The sequence below is a fragment of the Muscardinus avellanarius genome (genome assembly GCF_963383645.1).
Source record: "Muscardinus avellanarius genome assembly, chromosome: 1".
Classification (NCBI taxonomy): Eukaryota; Metazoa; Chordata; class Mammalia; order Rodentia; family Gliridae; genus Muscardinus; species Muscardinus avellanarius.
This window is the reverse complement of record NC_137786.1, coordinates 117,362,341-117,378,175: the sequence shown is the minus strand read 5'-3', so window position 1 is coordinate 117,378,175 and position 15,835 is coordinate 117,362,341. Positions and strand designations below refer to the sequence as shown.

General features: G+C 39.0%; 1 protein-coding gene across 1 annotated transcript in view; it reads left to right on the top strand.

Annotated features, from left to right (window-relative positions):
* Positions 1 to 908: 908 nt before the first annotated feature.
* SPIDR (scaffold protein involved in DNA repair) overlaps positions 909 to 15,835 on the top strand; it is a gene marked incomplete at both ends in the record, with an annotated part of 357,325 nt that continues 342,398 nt past the window's right edge. Inside the window, 2 exons of the mRNA XM_080715140.1 lie at positions 909 to 954; positions 14,912 to 15,013. Of these exons, the coding sequence (XP_080571266.1) occupies positions 909 to 954; positions 14,912 to 15,013 (148 nt within the window). The remainder of the gene's footprint in view (positions 955 to 14,911; positions 15,014 to 15,835) is intronic.

The following is a 15,835-nucleotide window of genomic DNA, read 5'->3' as shown; positions in this document are numbered from 1 at the left end:
GGCTGAGACAGGAGGATAGTGGGTTCAGGGACAGGGACAGGCTCAACAACTTTTTTTTTTTTTTTTTTTTTTTTGGTGGTACTGGGGATGGAACCCTTCTACCTTCGGGCTACACTCCCAGACCTATTTTTATATTTTTTATTTGGAAACAGGGTCTCTTAAGCCAGCGAGGCGTGCGCCAACAAGCCCGGCCAGGCTCAACAACTTTGCGAGGCTCTCAGCAAGTTAGTGGGACCTTGTTTCAGCAAGTTAGTGGGACCTTGTTTCAAATAAAAAATAAAATTAAGCCGGGTGTGGTGGCGCACACTTTTAAACCTGCACGCTTGGGAGGCTGAGACAGGAGGATCGTATAGGTTCGAAGGCAGCCTCAGCTACTTAGTGAGGCTCTCAGCAACTTAGTGAGACTGTTTCCAAATAAAAATATAAAATAAGTCTGGGAGTATAGCCCAGAGGTAGAAAGCCCCTGGGTTCCACCCCCAGTACCACCAAAAAATAAAATAAAATAAAAAAATAAATAAAATTAGGGCTGAGGGTGTAGCCTAGAAATAGAACACCCCTAGGTCCCATCCCCAAGACCATAAAAAAAAAAACACACCAAAATATGCCATTATTGCAGCCATTCTTGGGTTTCTAAATTGTATTGTCATCTTAATATATATTCAGTGAAATTGATTTTTTTCTAATTGTTATTGTTATCTTAATATATATTCAGTGAAATTGATTTTTTTCTAATTGTTATTGTTATCTTAATATATATTCAGTGAAATTGATTTTTTTCTTTAAAAATCACCTCCACAGAGGAAAAGGAATAGGAATATAGAGCACTCATCCTTTCCAGAAGAAAGTCCACTGCAGGGCAGAAGAGCAGCTCTTAGGACGGTAGGAGCAGCTACCTCCCTTTCTGAAGCATGGCGCAGGTGTGGAGAAGGATTTCAGGACATGGCTGGGACTCTGGTAAAGTTGCCATAAAATTGTTTTCCCTGAATCTAGAAAGGTCAATTTTAAGATTTCTGAGTGTTCTGGCCATTGTAATAACATTTTTTTGGTAAACATTCCTTATATTTTTTCTGTACACTAATTGGTACATTACATTTTCTTTTTTTTTTTTTTTTTTGGTGGTACTGGGGTTCCTGGAAGCCCTTCTTCCTCCGGGCTACACTCCCAGACCTATTTTTTATATTTTTGAAACAGGGTCTCTTACGCCAGCACGGCTGGCTTCGAACCTGCGCGATCCTCCTGTCTCCGCCTCCCAAGCGCGGGGATTACAAGCGTGCGCCACCACGCCCGGCATTTTCTTATTCCTTGAATTTCTTTAATAATTGTGGCAAGTTAGTATTCACCTCTTGATACTAGCAGAAGTTTTCTATTTGTTTGCTTGTAATAAAGCATACATATTAAGAATGTTCTCGAGTAGGATGTGGTGGCACATGCTTGTAATCTCCGTGCTTGGGAGGTGGAGACAGGAGGATTGCACAGGTTTGAAGCCAGCCTTGCTGGCTTAAGAGACCCTGTTTCCAAATAAAAATATAAAAAATAGGTGTCTGGGAGTGTAGCCCAGAGGTAGAAGGGTTTCCAGGAACCCCAGTACCACCACCAAAAAAAGAATGTTCTCATAAGATGAAACTATTGAGCATATAACTCTTTTTTTTTTTTTTTTGGTGCATTCTATTCAAACATCATATTGGGGTAAAAAACTTGTGTGTACGAACATGTACTCATCGCTGATTTAACCCCTACCCAATTCCCACCCCATTCCCTTCCCGTCCCTCCCTCCCTTGCTTGGTTAGTGATTGACCTCGATATGCTTAAGTACATTGTGTGTTTTAGAGATTTTCCTCTTCCCCCCTCCTTTCTCCTCCTTTAGGTTGTCTTGTTTGCTCCTCTATAGGATTTCCTCTTTCAAGAGTTCCTCCTATGACCCATTTCTCCCTAACTCTCACATATTAGGGAAAGCATCTGATTTCTTATTTTTTGTGACTGACTAATCTCACTTAGCATAATGTCCTCCAGTTCCATCCATTTCCCTGAAAATGATGTAATTGAGTTTTTTTGGAAGGCTGAGTAAAATTCCATTGTGTACATATCCCACAGTTTTGTAATCCATTCATCTGTTGATGGACATCTTGGCTGGTTCCATAGTTTGGCTATGGTGAATTGTGCAGCTATGAACATAGATGCACATGCATTAGTTTGGTAGTTTGGCTTCCTATCTTTTGGGTAGATACCCAGCAGTGGTATTGCTGGATCAAATGGTAGATTTGTTCCCATTCTTCTGAGGATTCTCCATACTGCTTTCCCAAAGTGGTTGCACTAATTTGCAATCCCACCAACAATGTCTTAGAGTTCCCACTTCTCCACATCCTTGCCAGCATCTGTTGTTGTTTGTGTTTTGAATGATTGCCATTCTAGTTGGAGTTAGGTGAAATCTCAGGGTGGTTTTGATTTGCATCTCTCTGATTGCCAGTAATGTTGAGCATTTTTTCATGCATTTATTGGCCATTTGAATTTCTTCTTTTGTGAAGTGTCTATTTAGTTCATTTGCCCATTTTGTTATTGGATGCTTTGTTTTCTTAGTGTTGAGTGTCTTGAGTTCTCTGTATATTCTAGATATTAGTCCTCTATTGGTGGTATAGTTGGCAAAAATCTTCTCCCATTCTGTTGGCTCTCGATTGAAGTTCTTGACAGTTTCCTTTGCTGAACAGAAGCTCTTCAGTTTCATGCAATCCCATGTATTGATTCTCCTTTTAATTTGTCGTGCCTTTGGGGTCTTGTTGAGAAAATGTTTATCTGTGCCTATGTGTTGCAGTGTTGGACCTATGCCCTCTTCAAGGAGCTTCAAGGTCTTGGTTTAATTTCCAAGTGTTTGATCCATCGTGAGTTGACTTTTGTACAGGGTGAAAAAGTGGGATTAATTTCCAATTTTCTGCATATGGTTAACCAGTTTTGCCAACACCATTTGTTGAAGAGGCTATCTTTTTTCCAGTGTATGTTTTTGGCCCCTTTGTCAAAAATCAATTGGCTGAAAGTGTGTGGACTTGTTTCTGGGTCTTCTATTCTGCTCCATTGGTCTATCTATCTGTTCTTTTGCCAGTACCATGCTGTTTTTATTACAATGGCTTTGTAGTATAGTTTAAAGTCAGGTATTGTGATTCCTCCTGTGTGGTTTTTGTTGCTGAGAACTACCTTGGCTATTCTGGGCTTTTTGTTATTCCAGATAAATTTAAGGACTGATTTTTCTATGTCTGTGAGGAATGATCTTGGTAGTTTAATGGGCATTGCATTAAATCTGTAGATCACTTTTGGGAGGATGGCCATTTTAATGATATTTATTCTGCCAATCCATGAACATGGAAGATCTTTTCATCTTCTAAGATCTTCTTCGATTTCTTTTTTCAGTGTTTTATAGCTTTCTTTGTAGAGATCTTTTACCTCCTTGGTCAAGTTTATTCCTAGGTATTTTATTTTCTTGTGGGAGATCCTGAGTGGAAGTGTTTTCTGAAATTCTTTTTCAGTGGATTTATTGTTGGTGTACAGGAAAGCTTCTGATTTTTTAAGATTGATTTTGTATCCAGATACTTTGCTGAATTTGTTGATCAATTCTATAAGCCTTTTGGTTGAGTTTGTTGGGTTTTCTAAATATAGTATCATGTCATCTGCAAATAGTGAAAGCTTGAGTTCTTCTTTTCCTATTTGTACTCCTTTGATTTCCTTTTCTTGCCTTATTGCTCTGGCTAGAGTCTCTAGTACTATATTGAAGAGAAGTGGTGATAGTGGACATCCTTGTCTCGTTCCAGTTTTTAGGGGGAATTCTTGAAGTTTTTCTCCATTTAATATGATGTTGGCAGTGGGCTTATTGTAGATTGCCTTAATAATGTTGGGATATGTTCCTTCTATTCCAATTCTCTGCTGTTTTTTTTATCATAAATGGATGTTGAATTTTATCAAATGCTTTTTCAGCTTCTATTGAGATGATCATGTGATTTTTGTCTTTGATTCTGTTTATATGATGAATTACATGGATTGATTTTTGTATATTGAACCAGCCTTGCATCCCTGGGATAAACCCTACCAGGTCATGGTGTATGATTTTCTTGATGTGGTTTTGAATGCGTGTTGCTAGTATTTTGTTTAATAGTTTTGCATCCAAGTTCATCAGAGATATAGGCCTGTAGTTTTCCTTCCTTGAACTGTCTTTATTCGGTTTGGGTATTAGTATGATGTTGGCTTCATAAAATGTATTTGGGAGAGTCCTGGTTTTTTCTATTTCGTGAAATAGTTTGAGGAGTATTGGGGTTAGCTCTTCTATAAAGGTTTTATAGAATTCACTTGGGAAACCATCTGGTCCTGAGCTTTTCTTTGATGGTAAGCTCTTTATTGCTGTTTCAATCTCTTTGATTGTTATTGGTTGGTTTGTGTTCTGTATCTTCTTGACTCAGTTTAGGAAGGTTGTATTTATTTAGGAAGTTGTCGATTTCTTCCAGATTTCCCATTTTGTTTGAGTATAGTTTTTCAAAGTAGTTTCTGATAATCCTCTGGATTTCTACGCTGTCAGTAGTAATGTCTCCTTTTTCATCTCTTATCTTCATCATTTGGCTTGATTCTCTCTTTTTTTTTAGTTAGGTTGGCTAGTGGTTTATCAGTCTTGTTAATTTTTTCAAGAAACCAGCTTTTGGTTTTGTTGATTTTTCTGTATTGTTTTTTTATTCTCTATTTTGTTAATTTCTGCTCTAATTTTAATAATTTCCCGTCTTTTGCTGGCTTTGCGGTTCAATTGTTCCTGCTTTTCAAGAGCTTTGAGGTGTGTCGTTAGGCTATTTATTTGAAGATTTTCTGTTTTTCTTTTTTTTTTAAATTTAATTTAATTTTTTATTGGTGCAATGTATTCATACATCATAATGGTATAAAGAAAATACTTTTGTAGACATACATGCACACATCGCCCAGTTAGCCCCTACCCGATCCCCACCCCGTTCCTTCCCCATCCCTTCTTCCCATGCTTGGCTTAGTGGTTGACATCTAGTTTTATAGCAATTTATCCAATATTAACGATGATAATCTCATAGAACAGTTTCATTTGTCTGATACCAAGCTTTTGATGACTAAAAGATAACAGTTCAATATTTCTTTTAGCTTTCTTTCTTACCAGAGAATATTTTTTTCTTTTCTTTTTTTTTAGGTGAAGCTATCATACATTTATTATTTATCAGAAGAAATCTATCCTGATATGGAATATGGACTCTAGATACCCAAAACAATCTCGAAGAAGAACAAAGCTAGATGTATATTTTCTGATTTCAAACCATATAAAGCTACAATAATTGAAACAGTGTAGTACTGTTCTAAAGGCAGATACATAAAACATTGGAGTTAAATAAAAGCCTAGAGCTAAATTCTTCCCTATATTGTCAAGTTATTTTTGACAAGGTTTCCACGAACATTTGGTGGAGGAAATACTAATCTTTTAACCAAATATTGTTGAAAAATAATAATTACATGAAAAAGAATAAAATTGGACCCTTACCTAACACATATACAAATATTAACTTAAAATAGATAAAAGACCTAAATATAAATCTTAATACTATAAACTTTTAGGAGAAAATCTGGGTCATAAAACCTCACAACATTGAAATTGGCAGTGATTTCAATGGCACAGGCAACAGAAGAGTATACAAACTCCCTAAAAAATAAAAAAATACTGTATATCCAAAGACAATGTAAACAGAGTTAAAAGTTACTAATAGAATTGGATAAAATATTTCCAAGTGCTATATCTGAAGGTATATTAATATTCCAACTAGAAATCCTAAAAATTAACAACAATCAAAGCAAACAGTACAATTTAGAGATAGGTAAAAGACTAACATAAACAATGAATCTCCACAGATAACCAATCTTAGTTGTCTGTTGGATGGAAAATCTTGTTTCTCTGGTTCTGGTGTGTGTTACCTATTTCTTCTTTGTAGTTAATCTCTTTGAGTATTTTCTCTAGTGCTGGTTTTGAAGACATAAATTCCTTCAGTTTCTGTTTGTCATGGAAGCTTCTTATTTCTCCATCTAATTTGATAGAAAGTTTTGCTGGGTAGGAAATTTTTGGCTGGAAGTTGTTTTCTTTCAGAGTTTGGAATATGTTACTCCAAGCCCTTCTGGCTCTCATAACTTGGTTTGGGAAGTCTGGAGTGATTCTAATTGGTTTGCCTCTGAATGTCACTTGGCCCTTTGCTTTTGTTGCTTTTAAGATTCTCTGCTTGGCTTCCACATTGGTCATTTTGACAATTATGTGGCATGGGGATCCTCTTCTCCGATCCTGTCTAAAGGGAGTTCTATAAGTTTCCTGAACCTGTGTATCAACCTCTTGCTCTATGTTTGGATAATTTTCTGCTATTACTTCCTTGAAGAGATTGTTGATCTCTTTGGTATTACTTTCTTTTCCCTCCTCTATTCCAATTATTCATAGGTTAGCTCTCTAACCTTCGCGCCGCGGCTCCGGCCGCTTCGGTTGCTCTGGCTGTTCCGCGACGCGGCTCCAGCCGCTCTGGCTGCTTCGGCCGCTTCGCACCACGGCTCCGGCTACTCCGCCCCGCAGCGTCCGCGGCACTTCTGGCTGGTTTCTTTCTGGTGTCTTGTTTTTCCAGCCCTCTTTTTCTCTGTCCCTGTATTTACAGTTTTTATTTCTTCGCTGGTGGTGTTTTCTGGCTCTGAAGGGCGCTGGTTTTGTGGTAATAGAGATCGATTGTTAGCGGGACTTGTAAGTGCTGCTTTTCTTCGACATATAACTCTTTTCAAGAAGTATATTTATGAAATGTTTATATATTCAGAATCTTTTGGCTATTAGATTCTGGTTAATTTTTGTACATATTTTAACTTACAATATAGACGATTGCTGTCATAAACTTTTAAGATAATGAGAGGACCTCATAAATGGTCAGTCATGTGAAAATGTTTTGACTAAATAGCTCTCCTTTTAGATTCTTGAAAAATGTAAATAAATGTATAAGTATACAAATGGTATGAAACTGGAATATATTGATGAGAATATAGTTTTTTTTTTTTTTCAGTAGTAGGGATTGAACCCAGGGGCATTCTACCTCCAAACTACACCTCCAGCTCTGTTTTTTTATTCTTTATTTTGAAACAGGGTCTAAAGTTGTGGAGGGCCTCACTAAATAGTTGAGGGTGGCCACAAACCTGTGATCCTCCTGTCTCAGCCTCCCAAGTACTGCGATTTCAAGCATGTGCTACCACGCTTGGCTGAGGAGAGTATAGTTTAAGACTGAATATTTTACAAATATCGTTGGTTTTAGCCTGTGTTGCATAAATTACATTATTATTATTATTTTTTTTCCCTGTAGCCATTAACAGGGGAAATGATGACTGTTACAGAAAAGCACCTTGAATTATCTACAAGACCAAAGAAAGGTAATATTATTTTTTTGATATCTTGACAGAGAAAGGTATAAGGCTAATATGTCCTTCTGTGATTTTGTGTGTGTGTGTATGTGATACTGGGGATTGAACCCAGGGGCATTCTACCTCAAGGAATACCCCAGCCGTATTTTTTATTCTTTATTATGAGTCAGGGGCTCACTAAGTTGCAGAGGGCCTCACTAAGTAGCTGAGACTGGCCACGAACCCAGATCCTCCTGTCTCAGCCTCTCAAGTACTGAGGTTTTTGGCATGTGCCCTTCCGTGATTTTTTTCTTTCTAAGTTTATTTACATAGTTTGGATAGAGTATATATTCACAGTTAAAAAATATCAAAACGGTGTTAAATGGTAGTTTTGAGAACTCTCATCTCTCATCTCTGTCTCTATACCATTCTTCCTGCCCCTTAAGGTAATTTTGTGTAATTTTGTGTATGTCCTTACTGGTTCACTTTTATCATAGAACCCAGTAAATGGCTCATGATTCCAGAGTTAAAGAAGGCCCTGGGTTTTATCCCTAGTACTGAAGAAACAAAAAACAAACCCTAAGCGTCTTTGGCCTATGCTGTATGAACTTTACTGCTTCAGGCTATGAAATTTTTATATGATTATTCACTTAAGGAAGTTTTCCAGCTACAGATGCTAAGAAACTGTTCAAACCATAGAGCTTGAATTTATTTCCTACAACAAGGCATGGAGAGGGCCTAAAATATCCTGAGCTCGCAGACGCTTAGTGTAGGGCTGCTTTTTTCTTATAGGTGTGAGGTGGTCACTGAATTTTTTAGGTTGAATCATTGGGAAGAGTGTATGCTGAAGATTTTCACCAAGTGAACTCTGCCCTTTTTTTTGAAGTAACCCCTGCCCAGAACCTCACTTTTGGCCCTAACCTGTTACTTGAGATCACCTCTGCTAAAGGCAGTTGAATGAAATTAGCAATTTTTGCACAGATATTTTGCTGACAATAAAATTAGGGTATATAATAATGGAGAAGATGGAGCATATATCAGGCCAGCCACTGGCTTTGCTACTATAGCCAGACAGTCACCCTTCGGGTGAGTACAAAGTGTTGGGGCTTGTGACGTCAGTGATCTTCCTGACTATGATCTTGGGAAATGAGCTAAGTGCTTGGAGCTTCAGTTTCTTCATGTGCAAAGTGGGCATAATAGTGTGTGTTGGTTATTGAGTTGAACCAAAAATTAAATAAAATGTTCAGCAGGTGCTTAACTGATGACAGCAATTACTGTTATATCAGATGGCAGAGAGAGCAACATGAGAGCCTAACTTGAATTACTTAGGGTCAAATAATTTTCTGTGATTATGAGATTAAACATTCTAAGCCACATTATTATTTCACTAACTTTTTTTGGGGGGGTGCTAGGGGTTGAACCTAGGGGCATTCACCCCTAAACTTTACCCTCAGCACTATTTTACTTCTTAGTTTGAAACAGTGTCTCACTAAGTTGCTGAGGCTGGTCATGAACCTGCAATCCTCCTGTCTCAGCCTCCCAAATACTGGGGTTGCAAGTGTGCACCAGCATGCTTGGCTTCACTCTTTTTTTTTTTTTTTTTTTTGGTACTGGAGATTGAACCCAGGGGAATTCTACTTCCAGGCTATACCACCCACTTTATTTACTTATTTTTATTTTTTTGTGGGTCTGGGGATGGAACCCAGGGGCATTTGACCTCTGAGTTACACCCCCTGCCCTATTTTTTATTCTTTATTTTGAAACCCGGTTTCACTGAGTTGCAGAGGGCCACATTAAGTCACCTGAGGCTTTCTGTGAACCGTGATCCTCTGGTCTCACCCTTCCGAATGCTGGGATTACAAGCGTGCGCCCCCATGCCTGGCTACCCACTCCTTTTTTAATTTTGAAAAAGTGTCTCACTAAGTCATTGATGCTGACCTTGAGCATGCCATCCTCCTGTCTCAACCTCCCAAATTCTGGGATTATAGGCATGTGCCACCCTGCCTAGCTTCACTAAGATTGTTCTTTTCTATGCAAATAAGAAATAAGGCTAGTTTGGGCGCTCAAGTCTATAATCTCAGCCTCTCCAGAGGTTGAGGCAGGAAGACGACAAAATTGAGGCTGTCCTGGCAACTTAACAGAATCATATTTCAAAATAAAAATAAGGGGTATGAATATAGCTAAGTGATAGAATCTTTACCTAGAATGTGTGAGACTCTGGGTTCAATCTCCAACACTACACACACATAAAAAAATCCTAAAATGTTTCTTTCAAACTTATAAAACTGGCATGTATCTTTTTGTGATATAATAATCATCTAATAGGACTGTAGAACTTTACTTTTCTTCTCATTTGTGCCAAATGCTATGATTTAAGAGATCAATTTAATCCTGCTTTTATTTATTTATTTATTTATTTTAGTCATTCTGGGGATGAAACTCAGGGGCATTCTACCTCTTAACTGTACCCCTAACCCTATTTTTTATTCTTTATTTTGAAAAAGGGTCTCACTGAGTTGCAAAAGGCCTCACCAAGTAGCTGAGGTTGTCCGTGAACTGTGATCCTCCTGTCTTAGCCTCTCAAATGCTGGGATTACAAGCATGCGCCACCACACTCGGTTTAATCCTGGTTTTATTATTTGAATTTTTTTTACTGATGCATTGTAGTCATAGATCTTAATGGAGTACAAGATGGTAGAGGCATACATTCACACATCACCCAATTAGCCCTTACCCAATTCCCACTCAATTTCCTCTTCCCTCCCTTCTTCTCTTGTTTGGCTTAGTGATTGATCTTGATGTGTTTGTGAATGTATATCATGTCCATTATGGAATTTCCCTTTTCTCCCTCCCATCCCCCTCAGTTAGGTTGCCTTATTTGCTCGCTTATAGTTTCTCCTTTTTTGTCCAGAGTTCGTCCTATGACTCATTTTCTCCCTAGCTTCTGCATTTTAGGGAGAGTATCCGATTTATTATTTTTTGTGATGGACTAATCTCACTTAGCATAATGTTCTCCAGTTCCATCCATTTCCCTGTAAATGACATAATTTTGTTCTTTATGGCTGAGTAAAATTCCACTGTGTAGAGGACTAATATCTAGAATTTGCAGAGAACTAAAGAAACTCAGTACTAAGAAAACAAATAACCCAATCAAAAAATGGGCAAGTGAACTAAATAGACACTTCACAAAAGAAGAAATTCAAATGGTCAATAAATGTATGTAAAAAATGTGCAACATCATTAGCAATCAGAGATGCCAACCAAAACTACCCTGATATTTCACCTAACCTCAACTAGAATGGCAGTCATTCAAAACACAAACAACAACAAATGCTAGCAAGGATGTGGAGAAGTGGGAACTCTAATACATTGTTGGTGGGATTGCAAATTGGTGCAACCACTTTGGAAAACAATATGGAAGATTCTCAGAAAATGGGAATGAACTTAACATATGATCCAGCAATACCACTTCTGGGTATCTACCCAAAAGAATGGAAACCAAGGGCCGGGTATGGTGGCACATGCTTGTAATCCCCGCGCTTGGGAGGCGGAGACAGGAGGATCGTGGTGGTTCGAAGCCAGCCTGGCTGGCTTAAGAGACCCTGTTTCCAAATAAAAATATAAAATGGGTCTGGGAGTGTAGCCCGGAGGTAGAAGGGCTTCCAGGAACCCCAGTACCCCCCCCCAAAAAAAAGAATGAAAACCAAACTTCAAACTAATGCATGTTCATAGCTGCACAATTCAACATTGCCAAACTATGGAACTAGTCAAGATGTCCATCAATAGATGAATGGATTAAAAAATAATCCTGTTTTTAAAAAATGCAATATATCAGAAAACTTTTTCTTTGAACAGGTGCAGTTTATCTCTTTTTCTAGATTATTATTATTTTTTGTGGAACTGGGGATTGAACTTGGACATTCTACCTCCAAGCTACAGCCCCATCCCTATTTTTCATTCTTTATTTTGTGGTACTGAAGATTGAACCCAGGGGCCTATTACTTCTGAGCTACATTCCCAGCCCAATTTTATTCTTTATCTCACTAAGTTGTGGAGGGCCTCACTAAGTAGCTGAGGCTGGTCACTAATGGAACAGATCCTCCTGTCTCAGCCTCCCAAGTACTGGAATTACAAGCATGTGCCACCATGCCTAGCTTATTCTTTATTTTGAAACAGAGTCTCACTAAGTTGTGGAGGGCCTCACTAAGTATCTGAGGTAGCCATGAACCTGTAATCCTGCTGTCCCAAATTCTGGGATTACAGGTGTGTGCCAACATGCCCAGCTGAATTGGTTCATTTTTAAAACAATAGCTCCTCAAGTATTAGTTTATCATAGCCTATACCACATAATATAAAAAATAATATAAAATCCTATACCACATGTAGGGTATCCTTATAAGAGGGTTTCACTAAGTTGTGGAGGGCCTCACTAAGTAGCTCAGGCTGGCCATGAATCTGTGATTCTCTTGTCTCAGCTTCCCAAGTATTGGGATTACAAGTGTGCACCACCATGCCTGGCTGGGACGTACTTTCTGAAGCATGCGTAAGGTCAGAGGCTTGTCTCCATGTCTCTTTCCTCATCTATAAGATACTGACAACAGAGAAAGCTGAAAAAGGAAATAGAGGAGATGGAAAGGGTAAGAGACTTGAGCGAATGAGTGTTGACAGAGAATCTTCCAGAGGCTCAAAGGAAAAAAATGATAAATACTTAAGATGTAGAGAGTCTGGGCCCTTTGTAAATACTGCTTTGCTTTAAAAGGCAGAACTTAAAAAAAAAAAAAAAAGAGGAGGGGGAGGAAAACAAAAACGTATTACGAAGCAAAACGAAAATGGGGGAAAAAGGGAATTTGAGTAGCTTATTATTTTTTAAATACCCTGTATGGTATTTTCTCATAATTTTATTGATTCAGGTCAGAAATCTTCTGTTCTTTGAAGGCTGTTTGTGTGTGTGTGTGTGTGTGTGTGTGTGTGTGTGTGTGTGTGTGAGAGAGAGAGAGAGAGAGAGAGAGAGAGAGAGAGAAAGAAAGAGAGAGAGAGAGAGAGAGAGAGAGGGAGGGAGGGAGGGAGGGAGGGGGAGGGAGGGGAAGACCAGATTAAACCCTTTTTATTTTTTTAATTTTGAAATAAGGTATTTCTAGGTTGCTGAGTCTTGCTACATTGCTGAGGCTGGCCTCAGTTGTGTGATCCTCCTTTCTCAGCCTCCCAAATACTTGGATACAGGTTTGTGCTAAACTCAGTGTTACATTTTTATTATCATTTGTTAACCTTTCTTTCATTGGATCATTGGTCTCTTAGAAGCAGATCCCCTCTTACTCATTTTTATGTCCCAGATATATTAGTTTCTGAGGCTGCCATAATAAACTACCTCATCTTACATGGCTTAATTAATAGAATCTGAACTGTCTCACAGTTCTGGAGGCCAGAAGTTCAAAATGGAAGTGTTAGCAGCTTTGGTTTCTTTTGAGGGCTTTGAGGGAAGGCTCTATTCCAGGCCTTTCTCTCTGGCTTGTCAGAGCCCATCTTCTCCCTTTGTCTCCTCACACTGTTTTCCCTCTGTGTGTGTTTGACTCTGTGTCCAAGTTCCCCTTTCTTATAAGTACAGCAGGCATCTTGGATTAAGGCCTCTCCTAATGACCTCACTTCCATTTGATTACTTCTATCTTCAAACAAAGTCACATTCTGGGGTATAGGGAGTTAGGACTTCAACTAATGAGTGTTGGGGACATGCTTCAAGGTATAGCCCCAGGTGCTAGCATTGTACAAGGCATACAGTGGGCACTCAGAAATGTCAGTAAGTAACGCCGGGCGTGGTGGCGCACGCTTGTAATCCCCGCGCTTGGGATGTGGATTACAGGAGGATTGCGCAGTTCGAAGCCAGCCGCGCTGGCTTAAGAGACCCTGTTTCCAAATAAAAATATAAAAAAATAAGACTGGGAGTGTAGCCCGGAGGTAGAAGGGCTTCCAGGAACCCCAGTACCACAAAAAAAAAAAAAAAAAGAAATGTCAGTAAGTGCACTTCTGCTCATTCATTATGCATTAACGGGACCCCTAGGATACAGCAAACCACAAGGAAACAAGAACAATTCTGCCTGGTGTCAGTCTGGCTGATATCCTGCCTAGAGTTCCATTGGAATAGGCCTCGATCTTAAGGGTATTCCTTTTTAGCAAGTAAAATGAGTTACTAACTCATTACCAGTAAATTCCTGGTAGTAAGTTGGGCAGTTAAGTACCTATAATTCTTGGGTTTATAAGACTCGTGTTCTGGTCACTGAGAATTTGAATGGTATAGCTATTAATTATCCCGTTTTAATAGAAGTACCAGATGGTTACATATTTTCTTAGAGACTCACACTAAACTAATGGTGAATGAGACTGTAGACCTCTAGGTGCCTTTGGAGCTTTGCATAATTGTTAAGAACTGGACTCAGAAGCTGATTGCCTGAGTGTGAGTCTCAAGTGTAGCTGCTGGGTCCACAGAGGAAGCATGCAGTTGGGAAGCCCTTTATAACTAATGGTTATAATCTAGTGGCCATAAGAGTAAAGGTTGATAAATTCACTTAAATAAAAACTATGTGGCTAGAATTACTAATTATATACATAATGTTAAATTCAGAAAATTGGGGGAAATACTTTTATTTTATAGCATAGCAAAGGGTGTGGTGTGGTGGTGGTGGTGGTGGTGGTGGTGGTGGTGGTGGTGGTGGTGGTGGTGTGTGTGTGTGTGTGTGTGTTCGACCGAGGATTGAAACCAGGGACAGGGACATTCTCTGTCAGATATACTCCCACCCTTTTTTTTTTTTTTTTCAGTACTCGGGATGGAACCCAGCGGTGTTCTACCTTCTAGTTACACCCCCAGCCCTATTTATTATTCTTTATTTTGAAACAGGGTCTCACTGAGTTGCAAAGGACCTCACTAAGGAGTTGAGGCCCTCCATGAACAGTGATCCCAGCCTTCCAAATGCTGGGATTACAAGTGTGTACCACCACGCTCGGCTACCCCAGCCCTTCTTATGCACTAATTTTTTGTTTGAAATGGGATCTTGCCAAGGCTGGCTGGCTGCTAACCTGTGATCCTCTCATCTCAGGCCAAAATTAAGTGTGTGTGTGTGTGTGTGTGTGTGTGTGTGTGTGTGTGAGAGAGAGAGAGAGAGAGAGAGAGAGACAGACAGACAGACAGACTGACTGACTGACTGACTGACTGACTGATTTAGGATTAAAACCAGGGGCAATCTTTGTCAGATATAATCCCCTCCCTTTTTATTTACTAATTTTTTGTTTGGAATCAGGGTCTTGCTATGTGGCTGAGGCTCTGGTCACAAACCTGTGATCCTTCCATTTCAGTCTCCCAAAGTATAAGTGGAGTACCACCTTGCCCAGATGGCAATAAAATTTGATGTTAGACATTGTTTTCACTTTTATCAGAGTTTTGTATGCTTGTGACTTTGACAAAGTAACATGCATAAAATCTCATTGTGATAAATAGCCATATCAGTTGATTATGTGTTTTCTTTTTCTTTAACAGAAACTGCCATATTTAAGAATACCAGTGAGCTTACAGAAATAACATGGAGTTCCAGTGGAAGTGATCTGTCAGATGAAGATAAAACACCTAAATCACAGAGAGATAATGGACATGGCTATAGAATAGACAGTTTTTGTAATAGCAGTATTTTATGTCCAGAAGATGGGGCCAGTGAAGGTAAATTGCTAATTTTGTAAGCAGTTCACTTTCTGTTAATATTGGGTTCAGTATTAGAAGAAGCTTACCATACTTTTTTATCTTTTGGTGATACTAGGGGTGGAACCCAGAGGCTTTTCTACCTCTGGACTATACTCCCAGACCTATTTTATATTTTATTTGGAAACAGGGTTTCACTAAGTTTCTGAGAGCCTCACTAAGTAGCCGAGGCTGGCTTTGAACCTGTGCGATCCTCCTGTCTCAGCCTCCCAAGTGCTGGGATTACAAGCGTGCACCACCATGCTTGGCACCATACTTTTGTATATTTGTCATTGTTTATGATTTTCCTAAGTCTCAGCCTCTGTGCTAAGGTCTTTAAAATTAATAAACATTTAATATTTTTTACAGTTTTAGAAGATGAGTATTACTGGTATTGTTTTTACATTTAGCATTGTAGGCTTGGGCGTGTTAGAATTGGTTGGGATTCCATTTTTTGTCTCTGACTCTAAAGCCACTTCTCTCAACACACATGCTACCTTCTTGCTCACTTATTATTTTTGAGCAAATACTATGACAAGCATGCTTGGTAGAAGTATAACTTTTTAGTAATTTTCTGTTCTGATGGATCCTCCTGTCTCAACCTCCCAAGTGTGGGGATTACAAGCATGTGGGGATTACACTACTCCCGGCTTTCTTTTTAGTTTTTGAAACAGTGTCTCACTGAGTTGTGAAGGGCCTTGCCAAGTAGCTGAGGCTGTCCACAAACTG